We start from the raw sequence: 24,474 nt of genomic DNA on the forward strand, positions 1-24,474 counted from the left end.
CTCCATTTTTCTCAAACCAAATAGAGGGTAAGTGAAGGTTTCACATTTGTCTTTCCTAATTTAACATCACAACTAATGTTCCGAATTTTAATATGAAATATTTAATAAAAAAAATTATTTGGTTCATGTGTCTTTTTTTTTTGGCCAAATGGTTCATGTGTCTGAGGGCATGGATTTCATGAAAAAAATTATTTGGTTCATGTGATTTGACATTGAGAAGCAAAAAATTGCAATTTATGATCCAAACTGTAACATGCAATATTTTAAAAACTTATTCACGCATAGGGATTTCAGAATCATAGGTTAAATTTTAAAACCCTAATTTAATTTAACAAGAGGCAAATTCTGTATGCACAAAACATCCAAAATAAAAATAAAACTAAAATATACATTTAGTCCTTTAATTTTATATAATATTTTATTTTAGTCTCTTAACTTTATAAAGTATTTTTTAAATCCTTTAATTCTAATATTATTAGTTTTATTCTAATAAATTTTTATATTAAATTTTTAAACATCAACAAAATATTCTCAAATATTGATATATTAAATTTATTTATTTTTAAATAATAATAATTAATAAAAAATAATTATTTAAAATCAATAATGTTAGAGTTAAAAAATTAAAATAATATTTTATAAAATTTAAAAATTAAATTAAAATTTTATATAAAGTTGGAAAATTAAAAGTATACTTTAATTTAAAAATAAAGCACATTATATTAAAAAAAAATAAAATAAAAGACATTTGCTCAACGGGCCTACCAGACCTTGAAACCCGCTCAATTTGGACCCTTTGTTTGGAGGCCTAGCCTTTTATACGCTGTTCGGTTCGGTGCTCCTGGCCGCCGAAGTTCCCTTGTCCGAAAACGGCACTGTGCTGAATCAATGAGACTGTGACTTCCGATACTTCCCGCAAAAACCCTAAACCCTAGTCGATCAGTATTTAGTACACCTTGAATCAGATAGCATTTGCGTTTTTGTTCCCAGAGTCGTTATGGCTTTCGCAGCAGTTCTGAATGACATTTCAGATCATTCTGAAAGTGAGGATGAGGAGATGGTAGGACCCGACGAGCTGGAAGGAGAAGAACTTGGAGATGATTCTGGGTCTGCTTCTGAAGATGCCTCTGAGGACGATAATCCTCTTGCTAATGATATCTTCCAAGAAAGTGACGATGAAGGTATGTTCTTCTGCAACTTTTAGGTTTGCTATTGTTTCTCCGTGCCTTTGGTGATCTTAGTTCTTTCAGCGGCAGGTACTGCAGAGTTAAGTCAAGACTCGGGTTCGGGTACGGACACTGATTCAGATTCTGATGATGATATTGAGAAAAAGTCAAGAGCTATTGATGAAGAAAGGGCGCGAGAAGAAGAAGATGCAGAAGCTGAAATGAAGCTCAATATTCAAGGAGAATCTGATGAGTTTAGATTGCCGACCAAGGAGGTTTTACATTGTGCCTCATAGTTTATTATGCTTAGCTTGTTGTGTTTGGTGAATGTTCTATAATTCAAGCGAAATATCTAGTAGTGTGCTGACTTTTTCGCTCATGTTTCTAATTTTTAGGAACTCGAGGAAGAGGCTCTACGTCCACCTGATCTTCCAAATCTTCAGAGAAGAATCAAAGAGAGTAAGTTACTGTCTCTGCTTCATGCGCTTTTTTAACTTTGTCGTCTTTGTCATTATTCTAATTATTTGAAATTATTTGAATGTTACACTTTTCTAGTTGTTCGTGTTCTTTCCAATTTTAAGGCTTTGAGAGAAGAAGGGTCAACAAGGAAGGATTACATTGACCAGCTCAAGAAAGATATATGTTCATACTATGGTTACAATGAGTTTCTTATCGGGGCTTTGGTGGAGGTTTGTATATAGTACTGTAATTCTGCATACCTCTCTTTGCTTTCCCCCACTTTTTCTGTGAAGGAGAGAAGTATTTTGTCTTTTGTGAAGGTTTATATGAAACATGAACATTTAATGTTTAATTTCCCAGTTGTTCCCAGTTGTTGAACTGATGGAATTGATTGAAGCCTTTGAAAAGCCACGGCCTATATGCTTAAGGACTAACACTTTGAAGGTAGGATAACCTGCTCTCATTCTCTTTCATCCTGGGTTGATATGTTGGTTTTGACTTTGTTTCCTATTGATTCTTTTTTGCATTAGTAAAAGCTTGTCTTTTTCGTATGCTTAGACCCGCAGACGGGATTTGGCTGATGTTTTAATAAACAGAGGAGTAAACCTAGATCCTTTGAGTAAATGGTCAAAGGTAAGTATTCATCTCTTTTCTAGTGTGTGTCTATCTTATTTTTTGGCCATGAATACGAGGAACTTTATAACTTCATGACAGGTTGGGCTTGTTGTGTATGATTCTCAAGTACCAATTGGTGCGACTCCGGAATATATGGCTGGTTTCTATATGGTAGGTGGTATTATCCTCCTATGGTTCTCTGTCACGTTACATCTAATATTGCATGATGGACTTAGGATAGCTCATTAAATATTTTGCAGCTTCAAAGTGCTAGTTCTTTTCTGCCTGTGATGGCCTTGGCTCCTCAAGAGAAGGAACGAGTTGTTGATATGGCGTAAGCAATACTTTGTTTTCTGTAGTGCGCTCACACTGAATTTTTATGCTATTTTATTGCGATATTCTTTCGTTGCTCAATATTGTTTGAGCAAGTCATCATACCATCATGGCATGCTGTCCTAATCCACTGGGAAGTTACAGTTCCACTCAGGTGGGAATGAGTTAATCCTCTATAAACTGGGGGTGAGATGTCAAGCTCTTGATGGTTGTCACCCACTTACCCTTGTAATTTACTACTTTATGAACAGATACTTATTTGCATCCTGTCTTCTTATATATGAACCAATTAATCATTTGAATGCTGTGATTTGCTACGCTTGCCACTTTCATTTTGTAGTTGATATAAAGTCCAGGTAGCTCAAAAGTCAAAACCTTGGTTGATCCATTATACGTTGCCAATTTCTGACCTTGAACTCCAGCTTGCCGTTTTATAATATCCTGCTTGTTTACTGGTATTTGGCATGCAGTGCTGTATGCTATTAATTGGGTAAAACTTTATTTCTAGAAGCATGTTTTGATAAGCAAGGTAGAATTGGCAAACTCAAGATATGCCCAAGTTTGTATTGGGACAGCAGCAGTATCAGATTCTATATCATTTGATTTGAGTGTAGTTCATCTCGGCAAAAGTTTCAGCTTATTGTTTCTTATATGCCCCTCTACAATATAGTTTTGCTTTGCTTTTTGTCTGCCCTTAGTCATTACAATTTTTACCCTCCAGCTGTTCTTGTTCCAGTATAAATGGTTTGAATTGAGTTATTCTTGAGAGATGGATGAGTGCTTAGAGCCATAGAGGACATTATCTATTATTTTCTTAAGCACGTTTTGACTGCTGCAGTGCACAATATGCTTCCTTCCCTCCAGTTATGATCTTATACAGGTTTTTGTTGTTTATAAATCCTCTTTTCTTGCTGATTGTAATTTATACTTCTTGCAGAGCTGCACCTGGTGGTAAAACAACTTATATTGCTGCTCTTATGAAGAATACTGGTATGTTGACAAATCTTACTGCACCTTTTCTGTTTGTATTTAACTGAGACTCTAATAATGTATATGCAAGATTTTAGGACTATTAACATAATAATTTCTTTTTATACCTCTACATGGTAGGCAAGTGTCCAAAATATTGCTACCTTGAAAAAATTCATAGTTGATAAATGCTCGTGGCTTATTGAAAAATACATTGCAATTCATGCATATTATTTCAGGCATTATAAATGAAAAATAAGATTTTAGAATGATGTGTGTTGAGCGCCTTGCGCCATATGTATGATAGACACCAAAAAGTGTGGTCCTGTTCTTTGAAGTGCTGCTCTTTTGTTAGTGTTCTTTGAAGTTTTCCTATTTTTTGCCTATGTGATATTACGTTGGCAAAATGGTAGTTTTCTTAATGAATAAAAATGATCAGCCAGAAGGGGGTGCAAAAACTTCACTTTAGTTTGAATGTAAAGCCTTTTGTTTTTTACTGGAATTCAAAATGATAGAGGTTCTCTTTCTACAGGGAGACCACACTACAATCTTAAATATTATACTTTTTCAATGACTATGAATATGAATCTGTTGGCTTAAAACTGGCCCTAAATAAGTCATAGGCCACATGGAATTGTGTATCAAGTTGGGAGCTGTGGATTTTTAGACTCGTTTGTACATCTTTTTTGGTTTTCTTTTAGATCTAGTACTGCTTCTGTCTATTGGAGTCTAGGAATTTGAGTCTCAGAACAAAGTGGCTCACTCTTATTTGTTGTGCGATCAAGTTTTTCTACTAGTTTTGCTTGTTTATTCATGTTTGTTTTCTTATAATCCTATCAATTGTAGGAATTATTTTTGCAAATGAAATGAAGGTGCCCCGGCTTAAATCACTTACTGCAAATTTGCATCGCATGGGAGTGTCAAACACTGTAGTCTGTAACTATGATGGAAAGGAGGTTAGTAAATATACCAAACTGTCACTTGTTTATACCATAGAGAGTTTTGTTATTTTTTTTTTAAATTTTTCCCAAGATGTACCATAGAGAGTTCGATTCTCTGTTATTTTACATCTTATTGTCATTTGAATTAATGATTTCCTTTAAATAATGAGTCTGGCTTGGTGCAGTGCTTCTGTGTTGTTTGTATGATTTTGTAACATCATTTGATTTCTAAGGAGACAAGATTATATATTTATACGATACATTTGAGAAATTGGGGGATGCAGATTTGTATCCTCATGTGATATGATGGTCATCTGAGGTATTTGCAAAGGAAATAAGTTGTCTCTCTCTCTCTCTCTCTCTGTCATCATATGATTATCAAGCACATGAGTGGACTTAAATACAAGGGATCTATTTATGGTGATAAAGAATGTTACTGAACGATGTTATCTGTGAAAGGAGAGCAAACCTTAATGTTATGAATTATGTTTTTTAAGCTTTTTTTGGCCAACGTTTTTTATGTAAGTATTGGAATCATGCAAAAACTTGATGATCAAAGCTGGGCAGGGGAACCAGTGACAGTGTGGACTGAGTATAATGAAAATGCCCCTTTTTTGATTTATCTTTGTAATTAGTAGAGGTTAGCTTATTGATATAACCATTTTGCTAGCAATTATATTTGGAATCAATCCTCGGACCTTGGTAGGGGTCATTAATTATGTACAGGGATTTATGTCCGAGAACTAATGCTGTGGTGATATTTTATTTCAATGATTTGGTCTACTACTATTTCTAAATAATGGAGTTTTTTTTTTTTGGCTGTTTTAGTTGAGATTTTTATGTTTTGGAATTTCTTTGATATGAATGGGGTAGTCATACATCAGTTAGCCTTACCTTAGGGTTTTCAACTCATCTGTCCCTTTCGTTGATAGTCTTTTTCTGTTAATTTGGTAGATCTCCCACAATTTTTTTAAGATAATATTACTTGGTCTTTTTTCTATTGTATTTTGGGACTGGAAAAAGGGGGGTTGACATTGAAAATGAATTTATGGGAGATTGCATGTGAGAACTGAGAAGTATGTTTAGTGCTCAGGAACCTGATCCTTGTACCCAATATATAATAATGAGCTGTTGTTTGCTTAGAAGTTTCAAAGTGATTCACGTGTCATTGCAATTGAATGCTGTCAAATGCTAACATCTGTTGTGTGTTTATATTATTGTATCTTAGCTCCCCAAGGTTTTGGGTCCCAATTCTGTCGATAGGGTGTTATTGGATGCCCCTTGCAGTGGTACTGGGGTAAGACTCTGTTTAAGATTCAACATTTGTTCCCCCCTCTCTAGGTTTCTTGTTTATTATCCTTCTAAATTCTAGAAAGGCACTGAGTGTTTCTCTCTGCAGGTTATATCTAAAGATGAGTCTGTAAAAACCTCTAAAAATCTGGAAGATATACAGAAATGTACCCATCTACAAAAGGTAATTTTTTTATTGAAGTTTTATTTAGGAGAGATGAGAGAAATGAATGAAGGAGTGAGAAAAAGGTTGCGGCTTTCAATTTTTCCTGATATTTTGAAATCCAAATTTAATGGAGACGGATCAAGATTTGTGAACTGCTCCTCTAACAGAATACTTCTATAGTGAACAGCTGGTCATAACAGAACGGTTAAATTTTTGCCCTTGCTCTTTAGAATACTTCTTCTCTTGGTTCCTGTGACCATGTGTTAATGATATAAAGTTAACTTTTTAAGCTATGTTCTATATTTTCTTCATTATTATTAATTTAATAAATTTCTTTCTATTTTCTGTAGCAATTGATTCTTGCTGCCATTGACATGGTGGATGCTAATTCAAAATCTGGGGGTTATATTGTTTATTCCACATGCTCCATCATGGTGGCAGAGGTTAGTTTTATAGTCCAAACTGAGAAATTCATTGCTTTTTTATCATGTATCTTTAGTAGTTATTTCTTTTTTAATCTTCAGAATGAAGCAGTTGTTGACTATGCTCTCAAAAAGAGGGATGTTAAACTGGTGCCATGTGGTCTTGATTTTGGGCGTCCTGGGTAAAAATTGTGTTCCTTTTCATTCTCACAGTTTTTGAACTTTGAGTATTCCTCATGCCATTGACAATTGTTTTCTATCAGGTACATAAGGTTTAGGGAGCAGCGTTTCCACCCTTCATTGGAAAAGACAAGGCGTTTCTATCCTCATGTTCACAATATGGATGGGTTTTTTGTTGCGAAGGTATAAGTATGAGTTTTCCTATTAAACACTGCCACTTGCGTTTATCTATGAATCACCAGTTCTAAAAAGCGATATATGCCTTGATTTACGACAAATAGTCAACCACTTGAGCAGCATGTCCTTACATTGTAGGCTGGCTAGTTGGATGAATATTCATGTATGATAAATTTCTTTTGAGATGTTTTAATTTCTCTGGAATACATATCAAATAGTTGATCACTTCCTAATTCCAACTTTTGTTTCTTGACAATTAATATATTCATCTATGTGGCCTGCCAAGATTGCTTGCTAAAATAATCAAGTTTTCCATGAAATACTTTACAATTTACTTTGTTGATGAGATTAGATGGGAAAATGGGCACTATTTTGGTGTAGTACTCAAGATATAACAGTTCTGTCTGCATCAATTGGTTAATTTTAATTTGCCTTAGAATGTGCTGTAGTTGAGTTGTGAATATAACAGGAAATGCTTATATGAGAGTGTAAAGTGTGGTGGCCCATTAGTCAGATTGGCTCAAAATTATATTCTTTGGACCTATATTTTGTAGTTGAAAAAATGAGCAACTCAAAGCCAAGTGCAAAACCATTAGAACCGGCTGAACAGGAGGAAGGTGCCGAGCTCGTGAAGGAAAAGGAGATTACTACTAATGGCAAAAAGCAAGATGCAGATGGCAAAAAGCAAGATGCAGATGCCAAAAGGCAAACTGCAGATGCCAAGAAACAAACTGCAAATGGCAAAATACAGACTGCAAATGCCAAGAAGCAAACTGCAAATGGCAAAATACAAACTGCAAATGGGGAACATGCGTCTGAATCCAAGAAGAGGAAGAAAAGGCAATTTCCATCTAGAGAGGAAATTTCCAAAGCCAGGTGAATTTTATGTTCATGTTTAATAATTTTGCTATACTGACAATATGATATGATTGAATGAAGGAGAATGGATCTAAATAAAACCGTTCTTTCCTTTCTTTTCTCCATTTCCCCCCAATCCACGGCAAAGAAGAACATCTCTTCATATTCATTAACTTATAGTATTTGGTTATATGTTCTTAATTCCTGCAGGGAAGAGAAGAGGAGAGCTTTAAGAGAAAAGAAAGGAAAGAAGGCAGGAAACAGAAAGTCTAAAAATGGGGATTGACTGACTATAGGCAACAAGCAGAGCCGAGGTTGTTATACATGTTTCTGGAACAGAAAAATCACTGGTACAAGACCCCAACAAGATGTGTTTACCAGGCGCTTGCACGTCATTAAAGCATATATTGGAGCGTGCCCTGATAATGTCAGGGTTCAGTTTTGTAGTGTTGTCTTCCCTTTTTTTTTTTTTGGGTGCTGCCTACGGTATCTTATTTACAATATCAAAATGTATATTGTAGGTTCAAGTGGTGCTCTGGTTTCACATCTTTATTCAATGTTTCGAATTTGCTGTAATTTAAAATTTTGATTCGTCTTGAAATATTCTGTTGAGCTCCAATTTATTACTGTTAATTTTATGAGATATTCCTTTTAGATTATAGTCTGTATTATGACTCTTGAAGACATTTAATCTGGCTATGTTGATCTCAAGTGGCATTGTAATACCACGAGGATTATATTCGAGTTTGAAAAAGAACGAACGAACTAGCAATCACTCGGATCAGCTATAAATTTACGAATTTTGGCAAAAAAAAAAAAAAACTAAATTTACGAATTGGCCTCGGGAAAAAAAGTCAACTCTTCTTTTCTGCTGGTCTTTTTTTTTATTACATTTCAACGAGTTATTCACGTAGGGCATTTGTATTCCCTCAAATTGTAAACCATATTACTGTGACCAAGGAGAAATTATTTAATTTTACCAATAGTAATTGGGTAAGTTGGGAGAAATTTATTTTTTCTTCAACAAAGTTGAGGATTCTCACCTTGTACATCAGAAAAGCCACTTTTGAGAAGTTTCCTATAGTTAGACCTAACAATGCTAAAATTTGATCAGGTAATACAAGATACCAAGTAAATGTATCAGAAAAGACTTTAGCAAAACAGAAAACTTTCCACTTTCTTTATTAAAAGCAAGGACTATTACTCATAATTCATTCAACTTGATTTGGATGGGGTGAAAATGGAAAGAAAAGAGGGAGATATTTTTCTCTCTAATTTTCTTCCTAGTTCCTACCTAAACCAAGGTTAGCTTAGTTTATACTTTTTATACATTTTTTATCATTTTATTTTTACATATATTTTTTTATAAAAAAATTATTGAAACCACTGTGTTAATATGATTCACCTCCATGTACAATGAATACCCCTAATTTGATTTAATTCCATATCTATCTAATTTAATTTTAAATTATTTCTATGATATTATATGATACAGTATTCCTTTGCATTAACCTCGTCACCGGAGATCATTGTAACATATGTTTTTCCCAAGAATATATGGGTCTTCACGAAAAATCTCATCTCTGGTCAGAGAAAAAAAGGTAGGGTTTTTCAAGAGTGGCAAGACACAATATATGTACAACACGTGTGTGTGCGTGTATCCTACGCGTTTAAAGTTTCCACCATCATCGCTAAACCCTAAACCTTTATTCACTTGCTGCCGGACGCCGTGAGGGAGGAGTGAGCGGACGATACTTAGGAGGAAGCTACAATGTCCTCGTCGGAAGATGACTCAATGTCAGAAATCGACGAACAGGAAGAACAGAGAAAGTCTGTGAAGAAAGATGAGGGGTCGATACTTGATTATATAATGAGCTTGGAAAGTGTTCCGTCCAAGCTCCCACCACATCTTGAACTGATGAGGACGCGGGTTTTCTGCAATAATGATGCTCCTGACCATGTATGGTTTAGTTTCTGTCACTAAACTATGGACACCCATATTTTGAGTTATAAAGTCATGGTTTTGTTGGCGCTCTCTCTCTCTCTCTCTCTTTCTCACTTCATATTTTCTTTTGTAATTTGTAAGTATAAAACAACTATACCTTCTCCTCATCTTCCCTCCTTGCTTCTCACGTTGGTCCCAGACTACGTCAAATTAAATAGTACTTGAATTCTGAGTGTTGGGGGTTGGATTGACCTTTGTGTCCTAATTTCATTCGTTTTATATTTTTAGACAGATACAATACAGTATTCTGGAGCCTATGCTGCTCTAGGAGTTGATAATAGTATACGATTAGATAATTTCTGTCAGAACTTCAAGGTTCAAGTGAATCAACTTACAGAGGATGACATGGAGTTCGATATGATTGGGATTGACCCAGCACTTGCCAATGCATTTCGAAGAATTCTTATAGCAGAGGTGAAGTCCTTATGTGTTCTCCATACTTGTGGTCAAAATACCTCTCTGCTATCTGTAATTGGATTTAGGAGATTCAGAGTTGGATGTTATACATTTGTATTATTGAACACTCATTTTAATATATTTCAGCTGGTCATTCATTACTGTTGGAGATATTCACTTTTAATATGATTGCCGTACATTCAGGTTCCAACAATGGCTATTGAAAGAGTATATATAGCAAACAATACATCAGTCATACAAGACGAAGTTCTTTCCCATAGACTGGGGCTTATTCCAATCAAAGCTGACCCCAGGCTGTTCGAATACCCAGGTATGCATGTTTACTGAAACAAACATAAAATTATACGACATATCAATTATCACATGCATGACTTTCGTGTTTGATAATTCTCTTTATGATGTTTGATATGATCCCTTGCTGTGGGGTGAAGTTGAATATTTCTTATTTGATTTTTCCCCTTTTTATTGTAATTAGAAAATGCGGGAAATGACAAGAATGAAAAGAACACTATTGTCTTTAAACTCCATGTTCAATGTGAAAAAAATCATCCTCGTATCACTGGTAAGAGAATTGAACCTTGAACTCAAAATTCCGTTGTTTATACCATGTTCCTTCTTTTGATTTTTTAACTCCAATGCAGTGAAATCTGATAAACTGAAGTGGTTACCTAATGGGAGCGAACTTCCTGCTGAAGATGTCAAACCAAATTCAGGTTCAAAACCGAGAACATTTACTTCATTTGGTTGCAGTCAAGATTCCCTTCCTGAATTTTCTACCGATCCAATTGCTCCCAAAAGTTCGGATATTATATTAGCTAAACTCGGGCCTGGTCAGGTAACCCTTTTTGCTATTTGCTTAGTGGCATATTGTTTCACTTTATAATTTTGTAACAAAGAAACAAGTTTGGGGAGGTAAGCTGTGATGTATCATTGTATATGTGTGAGTTTTTAGTTTGAGAAAAAAGAGATTTAACTCGTTTTATCTTATGCATCGCTACTTCAGTAGTTATGTTTTAATCAAGTCCAGTATATTTCTTTTCTATGACTTGTTCCTTTTTTTTTTTAAATAATTGGAAGATGAATATAAATTAATGCCCTTGAGCTTTTTTTGTGATGCAAGGTCTAAGCAGTTAAAAGACGTTAAGGTGAAAGGCTTGCTATTACTAAGTTTTGAGCATTAATGACAACTTTTGTTTTGTTTCTGAACCATTCCCTTGCTTTATGTTTAAAATATGAACATTATTTGTTAGCTTTTGATCGTTGATTGTAGCGTTGGGCCCTAGGAATCAGAAGAATTTAAGATAGAAGACTTGATAGTGTCAGTTATCATATTCATTACCATATGTGTCTGTAGGAAATTGAACTTGAAGCTCATGCAGTTAAAGGAATTGGCAAGACACATGCAAAATGGTCCCCAGTCGCCACTGCTTGGTATCGGATGCTTCCAGAGGTAAGAAATATACTGTATTAGATGTAAAATGCTCACATTCAAATACTATAACAGAAATACAAAAAACCTGACAGCTATTCTTGGCTCATTGTTTTTCCTCTAGGTTGTTCTCTTGAAAGAGGTTAAGGATGAGCTTGCTGAAGAACTTAAAAATAAATGTCCAGTTGGAGTATTTGATATTGAAGATATTGGAAAAGGTAGTGTGTCTTGTTTTTCTTTTTTGAACTGGCACCAGATTTTGCATTTGTTGACAATGATAGTTGAGGACTATGGTGTCAGTTTTGCATCCATGCCTGACTTGTGTTGTACACAGGTAGTTTTAGGTGGGGATTTCAAACATGGTCTGAAGTTTCTTTTATCTTTAATACTTTCTTGCTTTACTGGATTGGCTGTTGAGTAGGTAGAAGGAGGGCAACTGTTGCCAGCCCACGATCGTGCACTCTGTGCAGGGAATGCATTAGAGGGGGAAAAGAATGGGAGGATCGTGTGTCCTTGCGCCGTGTTAAAGATCATTTCATTTGTAAGTAATGTTTGATGCGCTTGAGTTTATTGAAATTTTAATTCTAATTTATTTCACAATAAAAGTTAGAACCAATGAATCATCTTTAGATTTGAGGTAATTATTTCTTCTTGTGGGCAATTGAGAAGTAATTATGATTTGCCTGCAACAGCACATGACCAAGACTCCAAAAAATTATATCAGCCTATGTGAGAAGCACATGACCCACATGCTAGTTTTGACTTAATTGGTAGATTAAGATCATGATCAGTGTTGATATTGGCACATCTAAATAAATGTTCTCAATAACCAAATATTTTTGGGCAGGTGTTAATTCTTAGATTCACGCAACATTTACTGCAGTTCAAATATTTTGATTGGAATTTGAGAATATTTTCCCCACTAGATTATGTACGATTTTTGTTTCCATATACAAGTGACAGAGGTGATGCTCAACTCTATTTGTATTGAAAACTTGAAATTATCCAGAACCACTCATGAGTTGTTTTGTTTATTTCCAGTTAACATTGAGTCAACTGGAGCATTACCACCTGAAGTGCTCTTTACTGAAGCTGTGAAGATCCTGGAAGAGAAGTGTGAGCGTGTGATTACCGAGCTTTCTTGATGCAATATTTACCTTCAGTTCAGAATGAAATAGAAAAAGGGATGTGAATGATCCTATTATTAACAGTTTTGTTAGAACACATTTCTTTTATGATATGGAAGCTCCTTTCTTGCCCATGATAAAGTTGTTGATTATATGTCCGTCCTCGTTTTGTTTGTTCTTTTCTGTAAATTAATGTTGGATAATTGGATCCAAAGAGCATAGACTTCGTTGAATTTTTTTTTTTTTGACCCCTCTCTTTTTTGAAGAGATAATCTGGATGAACCATGTTTTTGAATTTTAACTTGTAATATAACACAGTCCTTTCTTGATTTAGAATAACTCTTAAAAAACAGTCCTTATTTTGATTTAGGGTAACTCTTTAAAAAATACTTGAAAAAGAGTTGAATTCGCGCCCTTATAAAATAGAACAAGTGTCATTCTTTCTAGTTGAATGGACAATACAATAACAAGTGTTAGGACTGAGATCTGTGCAATAAAGATCATAAATTTAATGCCTGTCATCATCACCGTAACGACCACGTACAGTTAAGGATGTAATATCCACTCCCGTGTGTAATTTGCCAACCCATTGAATGATATATTCAAATAATTGACAATACACGTAAACTCATGAGTAGTTGTTGTTATAAAGCAAAGATGATAACTCAACAACCGGAGGTCTCAAGTTTGTATTCTAAGCATGCTGCAGTAATTAAATCTTTAGTGGGAAATTATGCATCCAAAAAAATTCCGGCAAGTCACTAATTGGATTAGTCTTGATCAAATATCTAAGATATGGAAGCTAAAGCAAAAAAATAAAATAAAATAAATAAAAATTAGTATATTCTAGCATTATTTATCTCGCAGCATATCCACACCGCGCATCTTTTTTGAATATTAACTATTAAATTATATGATTCGCTTTTCACGAACAAGAAAACACTATTATTCTAAATTATTTAACTATTCCAACATAACTCACGTGAAAAAGAAAAAGTGTACGATATTAGTCACTAGAGTTCCATTTTGGCATTATTGAACTTCTTTTTCTCTCCTGGAAAAAAAGGAATTTTTTATTTTATTTGTTTTTTCCCTATTTGAGCATCTCAGTTTGGTGGCCACACGAAACTTCAAATTAAAGAAAAAAAAAAGTTAACATATCTAACAAAATTAATTAGCGACTCAGTTTTGTTCTTTCCATCAAATGAAAAGGTGCATTAGGTATATAATTTATTGATAATATTATTATGAAATCTTCTTTTGTTGACAAATGCCGAACTTTAGGTTCATGTTGGAATCTCTAGCGTATACTGTATGGCATAAAGGCATGCAGTGACTTTCAGAAGAATAATTTATTTAAAAAATAAAAAAAATACTCCATTCATTTAAAAATATAAACTATTTTTTTAAAAATTAAATGTTAAAAAATATAAATTATTTTTAATATTTTAAAGTGTAGTCATTACATTTTTTTACAAAAATGCTCATAATGAAAAATCTCTTTACATTTATTTAGGAGTGAAAAACTCTATTAAACAGTGATAAATATTAAAAAATAATATTAATTTAAAGACAAGTAATTACTTTATTGTAGGGTGAGATTTAATTAAAAATGCTTTAACTTTTTAAAAGGAGAGAGTATAATAGTAGATCCTATACTTCAATTACATTTTATTTTGTAAACCCTATAATTGTATTTTGTTATTTTCATTCTTTATTGTTTAATCCAATTGTAATGTTAATACCTATTATTTTAAAAATACATATATAGGCCATGAGTTGGCACTAATGAAGTAAATTTTATTGTAACTCTACTACCCCATTTGCTGTCATGTTAAAAAGTAAAAACACGTGACATCAAAATAAATTACTAATTATGATTAACAATAAAAGGTATTTGAAAAATAAAAAAATGATTTCTTGCATATTTGGATTAAGTAGAATGTGAGAGACAAATGTAAAATTAAATATTAAAATACATGTTATAAAAGAATTAACAGAGTTAAGTATAAGTGAGCAAAATTTTCAGTTTCAACTCATGATTCTCTTTTTAAAATTTATTGTAGACGAATCAAACTAGAGAGATTAAGATGCTACTGTATTTTTTCAGAAAAAGATTAATTATTTGCAATAAAAGAAAACCGTAGAATATTAAAATGTATTTTTCTCGACTGACAAACATGAGCGCATTTGGAATTCATTCGACAAATCTTCGATTTATTTATATAATTAAAATAATCCACTATAATCACATGATGGATCCTATACATTCAATGTTACATGTGAAAAACATCTCAGAGCATGTGAATTGTACAACGAACCTCACAGGATGGGATAGATGCATGCAATTGCCAAAAGTGAAAACGTCGGAGGAGAAACAAATGCATTTAGTGGATTTAATGAAGCAAAGTTCACAATTAAATTATGAATTATATAGAAATATATTTTTTATTTGAATTATTGTTCTAGGCAATCTAGTAGGTAAAAAAGAATTTGCTTTAGGCCATATAGTCGATAACTAAATTGGTAAATTGAATTATGATCTAATTCGAAATTCACCATATAAAACGACTTAGTGAATACAACCCGCTAATACTAAGAGATAAAGTTGAACCTACTCGAGAAAGAGTTAAAATAAGATTAATTTTAATAAAAAAATTATGAGATTTTTGAGGAATTAATATATCTAACGGATCAAATTATAATGTCCAATTTAAATAAAATAAATTATAAGAACCTAATTTAAAATCAAGATAAACTATAACTACTTGTAAGTTAATTTTTTATTATATTTCAATTAATTAGAGATCAATCTATTCTATATTATAATTTTCATCATTGGACTCTAGTTTTTTTCCTTCTAATTTTGTTTGCGAAAGATTGAAGCTTCCTAATAATTAGTGAATTTTTTTTATTTTGTTTGCAAAAACAATAACTTTTTGCACTTTATTCAAAAAAATTATTTTTTAAATTTCATAAAAATTTACCAAAAAATAATCTAATATATATTATTCTTAATTTTTAAAGTAATTATAAAATCTAAAATATTTTTTTCATGCATTCTCCCATTGACAAGAAGAAAAAGGGCAAAAAGTCTCACGCTTTTTGTGTTTGATGAAACCGTTAATTTAGGAAAAGTTAGTGGAATTCTTGACAAGTCCCAATTAGAGAAACTTATTGAGAGTCAAAGATTATTTGATTTTTATATCTTTGTTATAAATTAAAATTAAATAGCTGTATTCCAACTTCAGATTGACTTTAGTATTTTTTAAGGTATGAAAAATTACATTTAAAATCTTAATATTTTGATTTGCTGGTAAAAAAAAAAACTTAAACATTTTGATACCCATTACAACTACATCTTTCCAATTTTTTTAAAAAATAATTTTTTATGCAACAATGTACAATATTTTTATTTAATAATAACATTAAGTGAAAATATTATTAAGTTAAATAAACTATTACTTAAAGTAATGTCACACAAGGGGCGTCATATATTATTCTTTGCGTTAGAATCTAATGCCCACCTCACTACCAATTATTCCTGGGAAAACACCCACCATTGACCCTTTTTACCCTAAAAAATTAAAAAAAGAAAGCTATTACCTGGGTAGATTATTACTTATTCCCTCTTCATTTCGATGCGAATGGTTTGTTTTTCAATCATACGTGAATGGTTTATTTTGAAAAGTAAAGCCAATTTTTTTTTTAAACCCAAAGAGAAATAAAGGCATTGAAATACACGTTAATAATTTTAATTTATAACTTACTTGACCTAATCATTAATAAAAAAAGAAAGGCTAAAATATACTTTTAGTCTTCTAACTTCATATAAGGTTTTAATTTTATAAATTATTTTTTTAGTCTTTTAATTTTAATATTGTTAGTTTTAAGTGATTTTTTTTTGTGTCAATCATTGTTATTTTAAAAAAATTAAACTCAATATGTTAAAATTTAAAAATATTTTGTTAATATTTAAAAATTTAATATAAACATTTTGTTAGGATAAAACTAACAATATTATGATTAAATGACTAAAAAGGAACTTTATACAATTATGGGATTAAAATAAAACTTTGTGTAAAATTAAAAGTTAAAAGATTAAATATATACTTCAACCTAAAAAAATATTATGCTCGAAGGGTATATGCAAAACATTTTAAAGCCACTTAACTGTTAATTGACTTCATTCCACCAAAAAAATTTAATGACTTCACGTTCAAGTCACTTCCTAAATTTAATTTCATTTAATCGATTGATGTACATTTTAAAGAATGAATTTTCTTACAATGACATTGAACGATATAAATATTACAACAACAACAATGTTCGTTTTAATTTTCATGCTTCGTTTGCTTCCAACAGAAAATAATGTATTATTTGCAAAAATTAGTGTATAAAATATAAATATGTTATTTTTTATGATATCCATCCATTTTGATTAGCTTAAAATCAATTCACAAATAGACATACATCTTCCTCTCCTAATTTTAAGATGAAATTAAATTTCATGATTTTTAAAGAATAATGATACCTTAAATTTGTAAAAAGATGGGCAATTTTTCAATTTTTTCACTGAAATTAATGACCATAATAAAGTGCTATATAAAAATTAAAAACTTGTTGCAATTAAGAAAATGTAAGATTGAAAAAAAAAAATTAACTAGTATGTTTATATAAAATTTTAAAATTTTATCTTATAATTAGAGCCAGGGACTAAGTAAATCTCTTGCGAGGAATTTACGTTTTACTCTTCTTCATGCTTCTACAAAGATAAAAAGAGGAGAAATCATTAGTCAAAAGTTTCTAATAATATAAAGTAAATAAAAATGTACGAGTATTCATAAATTTATTTTTTCAATGCTTCAGTGATTAAATTGTTAAATTTTATATTCAAAATATAATGATAAAACATCTTTAACTTTTAACAATTTAGTCACATATGTATTAAAAAAATAATTTTATATGTATTGATATACTTTTTTATCTTAGGTTATTGAATATTTTCGATCGATGACTTGTGAAGTATATTTTTGCTTTTTACCCTATTGTTATTGTACAAACGAAGACCCTAGAGTTGACCCAATGACGGAGCAAATTTTCTCAAAATATTAACAGCTTTTTTCCGCCCCCTCAAATTTTTTTTGTTTATTATTATTATTTTTTTTTTGCCGTATCCTATTCTTTTGTTCACAGGTTCTCTCCGTTGTACGATCCACTGGAAGCTGCATTAAATTAAGGCCAAAAGAATACACATCTCCATGCTTTGCTTTTTATCAGCGATGGTGGTGGTGGACGAAACAAAGCCAGAATCTGCACCCCACCTTCTTCTATGCTCCTTTTTCTTCTGTCTCCCATCTTCTACTGCTGTATCACTCAGTTTAAATTCCATGTAACTTGTTGCTAATCAGTATTACCTTCTCTCTTGAGGGAGATTAGAGGATCAGCAATCCGAAAATTGGAACTCAGCTGCTGATTTTTCAGCTTGTTAGCTTCGCAGATTTTTGTTCTGAAGCTATCTGAGCTGAATAACAAGATGGGTATTGGTAACCAGCAGGCTATCGGGCAGATGCAAGCTCTGATGGAAAACGGTGGGCAATTCGAGTCATCTTGCGTTTTGCCGCCTTATGTGATCTCCACTAATTCCTGACTAATTTCTTCGTCTTTGTTGTTGTTGTTTTAAAACTTGTTATAGTGGATGAGCAACTGAAGAACACGTTTGAGGTTTGGCTTTTCGTTCTTATTATGCCGTACCTCGATCTCTTCTGTGAGAATGCTTAGAGAGATAGGGGAGAAGAATCGGTAGAAATTATATACTTGATGATCTGCATCTTGGTCATCTCAGATATCATTAGTCAAATTATAATGCATTGTTTTGACTATCTGGGGTTTGGGCGGGTTGATTAAGTCCAAAAAATTGGTTATTCTTAGCAATTTGATCTGGATCACTGGTACTTCGGAGTTGTTAAGAATTCTTCAGCAGGTAAAGCAGTCGTGTTTCTATTGTAGAAGGATGTCTTCCACTTTGGTCATGTAACCGACGAGCAATAGTTCTAAACTTATTATACTTCAACAGGATTACAAAATATATTCATATTTTACCGAAAATTTTCAGGAATTTGGTGATTATCGTACCAAGTTAAGGCTCTGTTTGGTATAAGTGAATATGGAGGGAGTGGAAACGATGGAGTGAAACTTTGCTCTATATCATGTCAAAGTATAATATTAGAATACAGAAAGAATGGAAATGATTCAAGTTGTTTGTTATGTGTTTTAGCTAACTATTAGTCCATAAAATTGTGCAATTGGTGTGAACAAGTGAGACTGGATGATTTTATTCTTGCAATATTTTACTGCAATTGTGAATATTTCTTTTCCCCTGAAAGTTTGGTCCTTTTATTTCAGAACATGCACCAGGGCTATCCAACTGAATCATTTATACAGTTTCTCAAAGCAAGGGACTGGAATGTTGCCAAGGCACATAAAATGGTTAGATCTGTTATGTCCAGCATAGTTTTTTGTGAGAATTATGTTCGCTCATTGTTTTAAATTTTGCAGTTAGTTGATTGTTTGAAATGGAGAGTGGAAAATGAGATTGATACCGTCTTGGCGGTGAGTTCCTTCATCATGCGATTTTTAAATTTGTATTTTCGTTTCTGGGTTATCCATATTCAAGAAATCTCTGTGCTGAAGTTTGTTGATTTTTTCCATCTCATTTTGTGCTAGAAAAGCTTGCATCCGAGATTTATGGAATAATGGAAGTCTGCACGTCTCAAACTTCTCATATAATAAATACGTTTGATCCAGTCATTTATATTCTTCAAGTGGGCCATAAGAGAAACATAGGCTAATAAAATAAGTTGGTCACAAATACAAATGAAGAAAACAACTGGAAGCTGGTGTGTTCATGAGTGATTATTCTGCAATGTTGTAAATCTACAGTTAATAAAGGATGTTCTATATGGACTACCTTAAGTGATCAGGTTTTCTTAACAAAAGCATAATAAAAATGATTTATTTTGTAGAATCAAATAACATCATGTCAGAGTTGTAATTGCAATCATGCATTTTATTAGAGAGGGGACAGAAATCTTATTAGAAGGTAATTATAATGGAAATGGGTTGTCTCTTGTCGTGGCATGAAATGACATTGTCTTTGAACAAATCATAACCATCCCATGAATCAATGTTTCTACAGGTTCATCCAGATAGCTCACAAAGTCACAATCTCTGCATACTATTTATTGCTTCTCCTTTATGCCATATTTCTGTTATGAACAAACCAGAAATGCACGTGTAAACATTCAGAAATGCAAAGAACAATTATAACTAAGATTAAATTATCCCAAGTGATTTCAGAAATGCAAGAGCTATGGAAATCTTATTGCTGGTATTGTAGGTTAACATCCTTGGATACTTTAGTATATACATCATACTTGTTGCTTAATTTGTGTTTGTTATCCTTTGTGAACATCTTTGATTTAAAGTTCTAAATTATTGGATTTTATGTTTTTTTTTTTTTTTTTTTAGCAGAGACCTATCCCTGCTGACTTGTGTAGAGCTGTACGAGATTCTCAGCTCATAGGAATGTCTGGTTACACAAAAGAGGTATTCCTGTTTTTAGATAGATCTCACACGAGCTTTGATATTAGGCATTGACATTTTTGCAATACCAACATGACCAATCAGGTGCTCTCTGGAATAATTTTTTCTATTCTTCATCCCTCATGGATCTTCTCCCTGCTTTTCCCTTTACAGGTTATGTTTATAATCATGCTGCATGACATCTCTGTAGAAAATATGCATTGCTTCTAATTAATATATGATTGTTAATATATAAACTTGCCGCATGATTAAACTCTGCTTTCTGGGATAATTTTTTGAATTCTTCCTCCCACATGGATCTTACCGGCCTTTACATATAAGTTATGGTAATAAGCATGCTGCATGACATCTCTGTAGAAAATCTGCAATGGTTCTGATTAATATATGATTGTTAATTTATTTCCTTTTCCATTTAATGCTAGGGTTTACCTGTCATTGCTGTTGGTGTTGGGCTCAGCACTTATGACAAAGCACCGGTAAGGATCCCATACCTCTGCATGGCGATGCATAAACGGTGCCACGTAATTAAAAAAAAAAAAAACTTATTGGACCCTAACAATCTGCAGAAATAATGGGATTTGACGATTCAAAAGAAATTGCATTGTTTATGAATTACAATATACTTTAAGTTAGGGGACATCTCTATCTCATTGTGCAACATATGTAAGGACGTAAAAAACAAGAGACAGTAAAGGGTAGAGATTTGATGCTGAAATGATGGGATTTGATGCAGTATGTTGTTTCTTATTTTTATTTTGGACATGTGATGCGGATGCTCAGACAGTAAAGGGTAGAGATAAAGCAAATCCAAGTTGCAAGAGTATGATGCTCATTTTCAGTCACAAATATTGTTGGTTATTTGGGGCTGGGGGCAGGTTCATCTAATATATAGTCATCATGCTTCTTGTTTTTTTCTTTTTTTAAGTACATAATTTTAAGAGCTAACTTCCAATTTTAGCCTTTTAAAAAATAATAAGCATCAATAATTGTTGTGGAGAAAATGGAACATAATTGAAAATTTGGAAAGATAAAGGAAGAAGGCTGTATTTGGCTTGATTCTGTGTTAGTTTTTAACTTCTCTTCTGTGCACCTCAATTTGGCAGATGGCATTGCCATATTTGACCAGGGTGAGAGTGGTTAGGTCAGAGATAGTTCTTCAAAGCACAATAACAACACATTTTTCCAAATTAATTGGGCTTACTGTTCTTTCTTCTTTCCTGACTTTGGTAATTTCTTGGTATAATTTAGTACGTCAGACAGTTTCTACGAGAGACTAAAAGTTGCATGGCTCAATAATGATGCTGCAGTATTTAGCGCTTCTTGTCTCTGTGTGTGTATCTCAACATGGCATCTGGAGTCGGGACCTATTTTTAACCTTCTATTTTGATATTGAACGTTCAGGAGCACTACTATGTACAGTCACACATCCAAATGAACGAGTATAGGGATCAAGTGATATTGGTGAGTATCTAAAATTATTTTAGTTATACCTCTGACACTAATTCTTTGGCTCCTAGCTTTGCTTATTTGACTTCTTTGTCTTAGCCAAAAGCTACAAAGAAGCATGGCCGATTCATTGGCACCTGTGTGAAAGTCTTTGATATGACTGGTTTAAAAATATCAGCATTGAACCAATTGAGGGTATGTCAAGAACTCCAAGATTGTATTTTTTTTTTTCCTTTCATCTTTTTATTGATTTCTTTCATCATGAGAAAGTCCCTTGTTCAGAGTTTGTTTTCATCAATGTTATAAGCTGTTGAAGTGAAGGTTCACCCCCTTGACCTTCTTGATGTTCTTCTAGCTGACACTTTCTGTTTGAACACCTGCAGCTTCTGACTGCAATGTCTACCATAGATGACTTGAACTATCCAGAAAAGACAGACACATACTATATAGTTAACACGCCGTATGTATTCTCTGCATGTTGGAAGGTTTGTGCCTCATGATGCCTCAAGAGTTTGGACTGATCCTGTCCTTATAAAGTCCGAAGATTAACAGCTACGGCATTATTATTCTAAAAATGTCAGGTTGTAAAACCTCTTTTGCAAGAAAGAACAAGAAGGAAGATCCAGGTGCTGCAAGGTTGTGGGAGAGATGAGCTACTCAAGGTAAACAATATCTACCATTACCTGCCTGAGCTCTGGTATTATTGTCTATCTTCTATCTTTCATTGTTCGCATGAAATTTGATCCTGAGAAATTGGAGGTTTCATTATTAAGCCACTTGGGGCTTGAGTAATGGAGTGGGGTGAAAGATGGGTTCTCCAATCACTTCTCTAATCCTCTCCCATCACACACCGTCCAAACTCCAAACAAACTGGAGTTTAGAATGGTTTGGCTCTGTGACGAGCACAAGTCTAAAGGAAGAATCCATCTCAAAAAACTAGCTTGGTAAGAGGGAAAGTCTTTTGAACATATAAACCTTATATCACTTGTGAGGCTCTCCGATGTGGGACTCGTGACCAGGCCACCTTGTCAAGAGACGACATCCTCGGTGGTTTCACTCCACGGCACTTTACTCAGCTTTTTGCCCGTCAGAACCCTTCATGGGTAGCTTTTTCCGTGATACCAGCTTTTCAATGAGAGCACCAATGTGACAAGCGCAAGCTCAAAGGGAGAGCCCATCTCAAAAGACTAGCCTATTAGAGAGAGAGCCCCTTGAACTTATAAACCTCACACCACTTGTGAGACTCCTTGATGTGGGACTCGTGACAGGCTCCCTTTTATTTTTCATATTATTATTTTACCCTTTATCTTCAAAATAACCTTCACTCTGCTTTTTTCTGTAAGGATAATATTGTAGAACTAGATTTAAACTTTAGACTCAATTCCTAAACAAGATATACCCAAAGGCTTGTTGATTGATAGAGCACGATAGTATCGTGCAATTCATATAATTGACCTCATCTTGAGGGACAAGGCTTGTTGTTGTTGTTGTTGTTATTGTGGTTGAGTTCATGTTCTTTGCTCATCCACCATGCTCAGCCCTCTGAAGAACATTTAGTTATGATTTAGACAGTTTATTATTATTATTTTTTTTAATTAAAGCCATTGCTATTTTTAATTTGAGGATTTTTGATAATTTGCAAGTCTAAGGATCAAACTTTGTGCCATTGTTTGAACCAAAAGGGGAGAACAAAAGGAAATGAAAGTTGCGTTATCGTTGCCTTTTTCTTTTTCTCATATTTCTAATGAGTTCTAGCTACAAGACAATTGACATACTAAGCCATTTTGGAACTTGAATGCAGGTTATGGACTTTGCATCTCTCCCACACTTTTGCAGAAAGGAGAGTTCAAAGTCATCTCGACAGAACAATAAGGCAGCAGGAACTACTGAAAATTGCTTCTCCTTTGATCATGCTTTCCATCAAGAGCTCTATAATTACATCAATCAGCAAACTGCAGTTAGGAAGTCCTTTTCACCAACGAGACGGGGATCTTTCCACGTGGACTTGCCAGAGCCAGACCCAGATGATGCCAGAATTGCCAGAACCATTGAAACACAGCTCCACAGGCTGGGAAATCTGAATGGTCTTATAGTTAATAGTAATTGAAGTCATTGAAGCCCTGAGAATACTTACTGGCAACACTTTTCTGTACTCTTTCAGAACTCAAGGCACTTACAGTTAAGCGCTTTATGACCCCTTTTCATAAAAGGTGCTACACTTCAAAAAAAAAGAAAAAAAGAAAAAAAGAGTTATACCAACTTCTTGGATGTAATACTGAAATGTCTGCATCAGTTCGATGCAGGCTATATATATGTGGGTAAAATACCTTAATTAATAAAACCTTGTGAGTCATTAGTATTCTCAATAAAGAATTCGTCGTTTGTTTACGAAAAAAATATGTGCTCGAGTTTGATTAAGTTGTAAAGTGACATCCATGTATAGGCGAGTAGCTGGCAAAAAAACATATAGAGGAGCATGGTAGAGTGAACAATAATGGAATAAGAATAGATTACTTAAGTTAATGAAATTTCCCTTTCACTCAAAAAAAGGAACGAGAATAGAAATTTATTACCCAAAATTTTATTTGGTAGGTTTGAAATAAAATAGGATGGAAATATTCTCATGTTACTCTCTCAGTTTAAAAATGTAAAATATTTTTAATTGAATTTCACCCTCAAATAAAATAATTACCTACTTGCAAATTAATTTTATCTTTTCATATTTACTCGTATTAAATACCCTATAATAAATATAAAGTCATTCATTAATAGGGGTACTAAAAAAAATAATGATTACACTTGAAAGATTAAAAATATTTATATTTTTAAACATTTAATTTTTTAAAAAATGCCTTACATTTTTGAACAG

At 33.1% G+C, this 24,474-nt stretch overlaps 3 protein-coding genes across 5 annotated transcripts; all 3 read left to right on the top strand.

Annotated features, from left to right (window-relative positions):
* The first annotated feature begins 833 nt into the window (after positions 1 to 833).
* On the top strand, positions 834 to 8,235 carry LOC129318376 (26S rRNA (cytosine-C(5))-methyltransferase NOP2B-like). Its single transcript, XM_054963099.1, has 17 exons — positions 834 to 1,181; positions 1,251 to 1,441; positions 1,562 to 1,625; positions 1,722 to 1,855; positions 1,986 to 2,069; positions 2,184 to 2,258; positions 2,340 to 2,411; positions 2,501 to 2,574; positions 3,511 to 3,563; positions 4,389 to 4,498; positions 5,712 to 5,780; positions 5,883 to 5,957; positions 6,290 to 6,382; positions 6,464 to 6,543; positions 6,625 to 6,724; positions 7,206 to 7,594; positions 7,787 to 8,235. The coding sequence occupies exons 1-17, from the start codon at positions 998 to 1,000 to the stop codon at positions 7,860 to 7,862; spliced, it is 1,923 nt and encodes a 640-aa protein (XP_054819074.1). The 5' UTR covers positions 834 to 997; the 3' UTR covers positions 7,863 to 8,235.
* A 928-nt stretch (positions 8,236 to 9,163) lies between these two features.
* On the top strand, positions 9,164 to 12,695 carry LOC129318519 (uncharacterized). Its single transcript, XM_054963340.1, has 9 exons — positions 9,164 to 9,536; positions 9,810 to 9,995; positions 10,182 to 10,308; positions 10,474 to 10,560; positions 10,640 to 10,833; positions 11,353 to 11,448; positions 11,552 to 11,645; positions 11,849 to 11,968; positions 12,469 to 12,695. Exons 1-9 carry the CDS (start codon positions 9,348 to 9,350, stop codon positions 12,570 to 12,572), a joined length of 1,197 nt encoding a protein of 398 aa, XP_054819315.1. The 5' UTR covers positions 9,164 to 9,347; the 3' UTR covers positions 12,573 to 12,695.
* Positions 12,696 to 17,771: 5,076 nt separating this feature from the next.
* Positions 17,772 to 23,980, top strand: LOC129318226 (phosphatidylinositol/phosphatidylcholine transfer protein SFH9-like). 3 transcript variants are annotated; one of them, XM_054962876.1, is made up of 11 exons: positions 17,773 to 18,145; positions 18,250 to 18,278; positions 18,960 to 19,043; positions 19,113 to 19,166; positions 20,085 to 20,162; positions 20,582 to 20,635; positions 21,561 to 21,620; positions 21,705 to 21,800; positions 21,989 to 22,090; positions 22,187 to 22,267; positions 23,407 to 23,980. In XM_054962876.1, exons 1-11 carry the CDS (start codon positions 18,091 to 18,093, stop codon positions 23,710 to 23,712), a joined length of 999 nt encoding a protein of 332 aa, XP_054818851.1. In that variant the 5' UTR covers positions 17,773 to 18,090; the 3' UTR covers positions 23,713 to 23,980. The 3 variants fall into 3 exon arrangements, with proteins under 3 accessions (XP_054818853.1, XP_054818851.1, XP_054818852.1); XM_054962877.1 differs by having other exon boundaries at positions 17,775 to 18,145; positions 20,088 to 20,162; XM_054962878.1 differs by lacking the exon at positions 18,250 to 18,278 and having other exon boundaries at positions 17,772 to 18,145.
* Positions 23,981 to 24,474: the final 494 nt, after the last annotated feature.

The sequence above is a fragment of the Prosopis cineraria genome, unplaced genomic scaffold, assembly GCF_029017545.1.
Source record: "Prosopis cineraria cultivar Desert tree isolate PC_DT_omini unplaced genomic scaffold, ASM2901754v1 PC8, whole genome shotgun sequence".
Classification (NCBI taxonomy): domain Eukaryota; kingdom Viridiplantae; phylum Streptophyta; class Magnoliopsida; order Fabales; family Fabaceae; genus Prosopis; species Prosopis cineraria.

What these genes read in the sequence shown, in the direction of transcription:
- LOC129318376 (XM_054963099.1), top strand. Translation starts at nt 998, where the DNA reads ATGGCTTTCGCAGCAGTTCTGAATGACATTTCAGATCATTCTGAAAGT. An exon ending in CCAAGAAAGTGACGATGAAG is followed by an intron (nt 1,182 to 1,250) that starts GTATGTTCTTCT and finishes TAGTTCTTTCAG; the next exon opens with CGGCAGGTACTGCAGAGTTA. An exon ending in ATGGGTTTTTTGTTGCGAAG is followed by an intron (nt 6,725 to 7,205) that starts GTATAAGTATGA and finishes CTTATATGAGAG; the next exon opens with TGTAAAGTGTGGTGGCCCAT.
- LOC129318519 (XM_054963340.1), top strand. Translation starts at nt 9,348, where the DNA reads ATGTCCTCGTCGGAAGATGACTCAATGTCAGAAATCGACGAACAGGAA. An exon ending in CAGGCTGTTCGAATACCCAG is followed by an intron (nt 10,309 to 10,473) that starts GTATGCATGTTT and finishes TATTGTAATTAG; the next exon opens with AAAATGCGGGAAATGACAAG. An exon ending in TATTGAAGATATTGGAAAAG is followed by an intron (nt 11,646 to 11,848) that starts GTAGTGTGTCTT and finishes GCTGTTGAGTAG; the next exon opens with GTAGAAGGAGGGCAACTGTT.
- LOC129318226 (XM_054962876.1), top strand. Translation starts at nt 18,091, where the DNA reads ATGGGTATTGGTAACCAGCAGGCTATCGGGCAGATGCAAGCTCTGATG. An exon ending in AGATTGATACCGTCTTGGCG is followed by an intron (nt 19,167 to 20,084) that starts GTGAGTTCCTTC and finishes TTTTTTTTTTAG; the next exon opens with CAGAGACCTATCCCTGCTGA. An exon ending in GGAGAGATGAGCTACTCAAG is followed by an intron (nt 22,268 to 23,406) that starts GTAAACAATATC and finishes ACTTGAATGCAG; the next exon opens with GTTATGGACTTTGCATCTCT.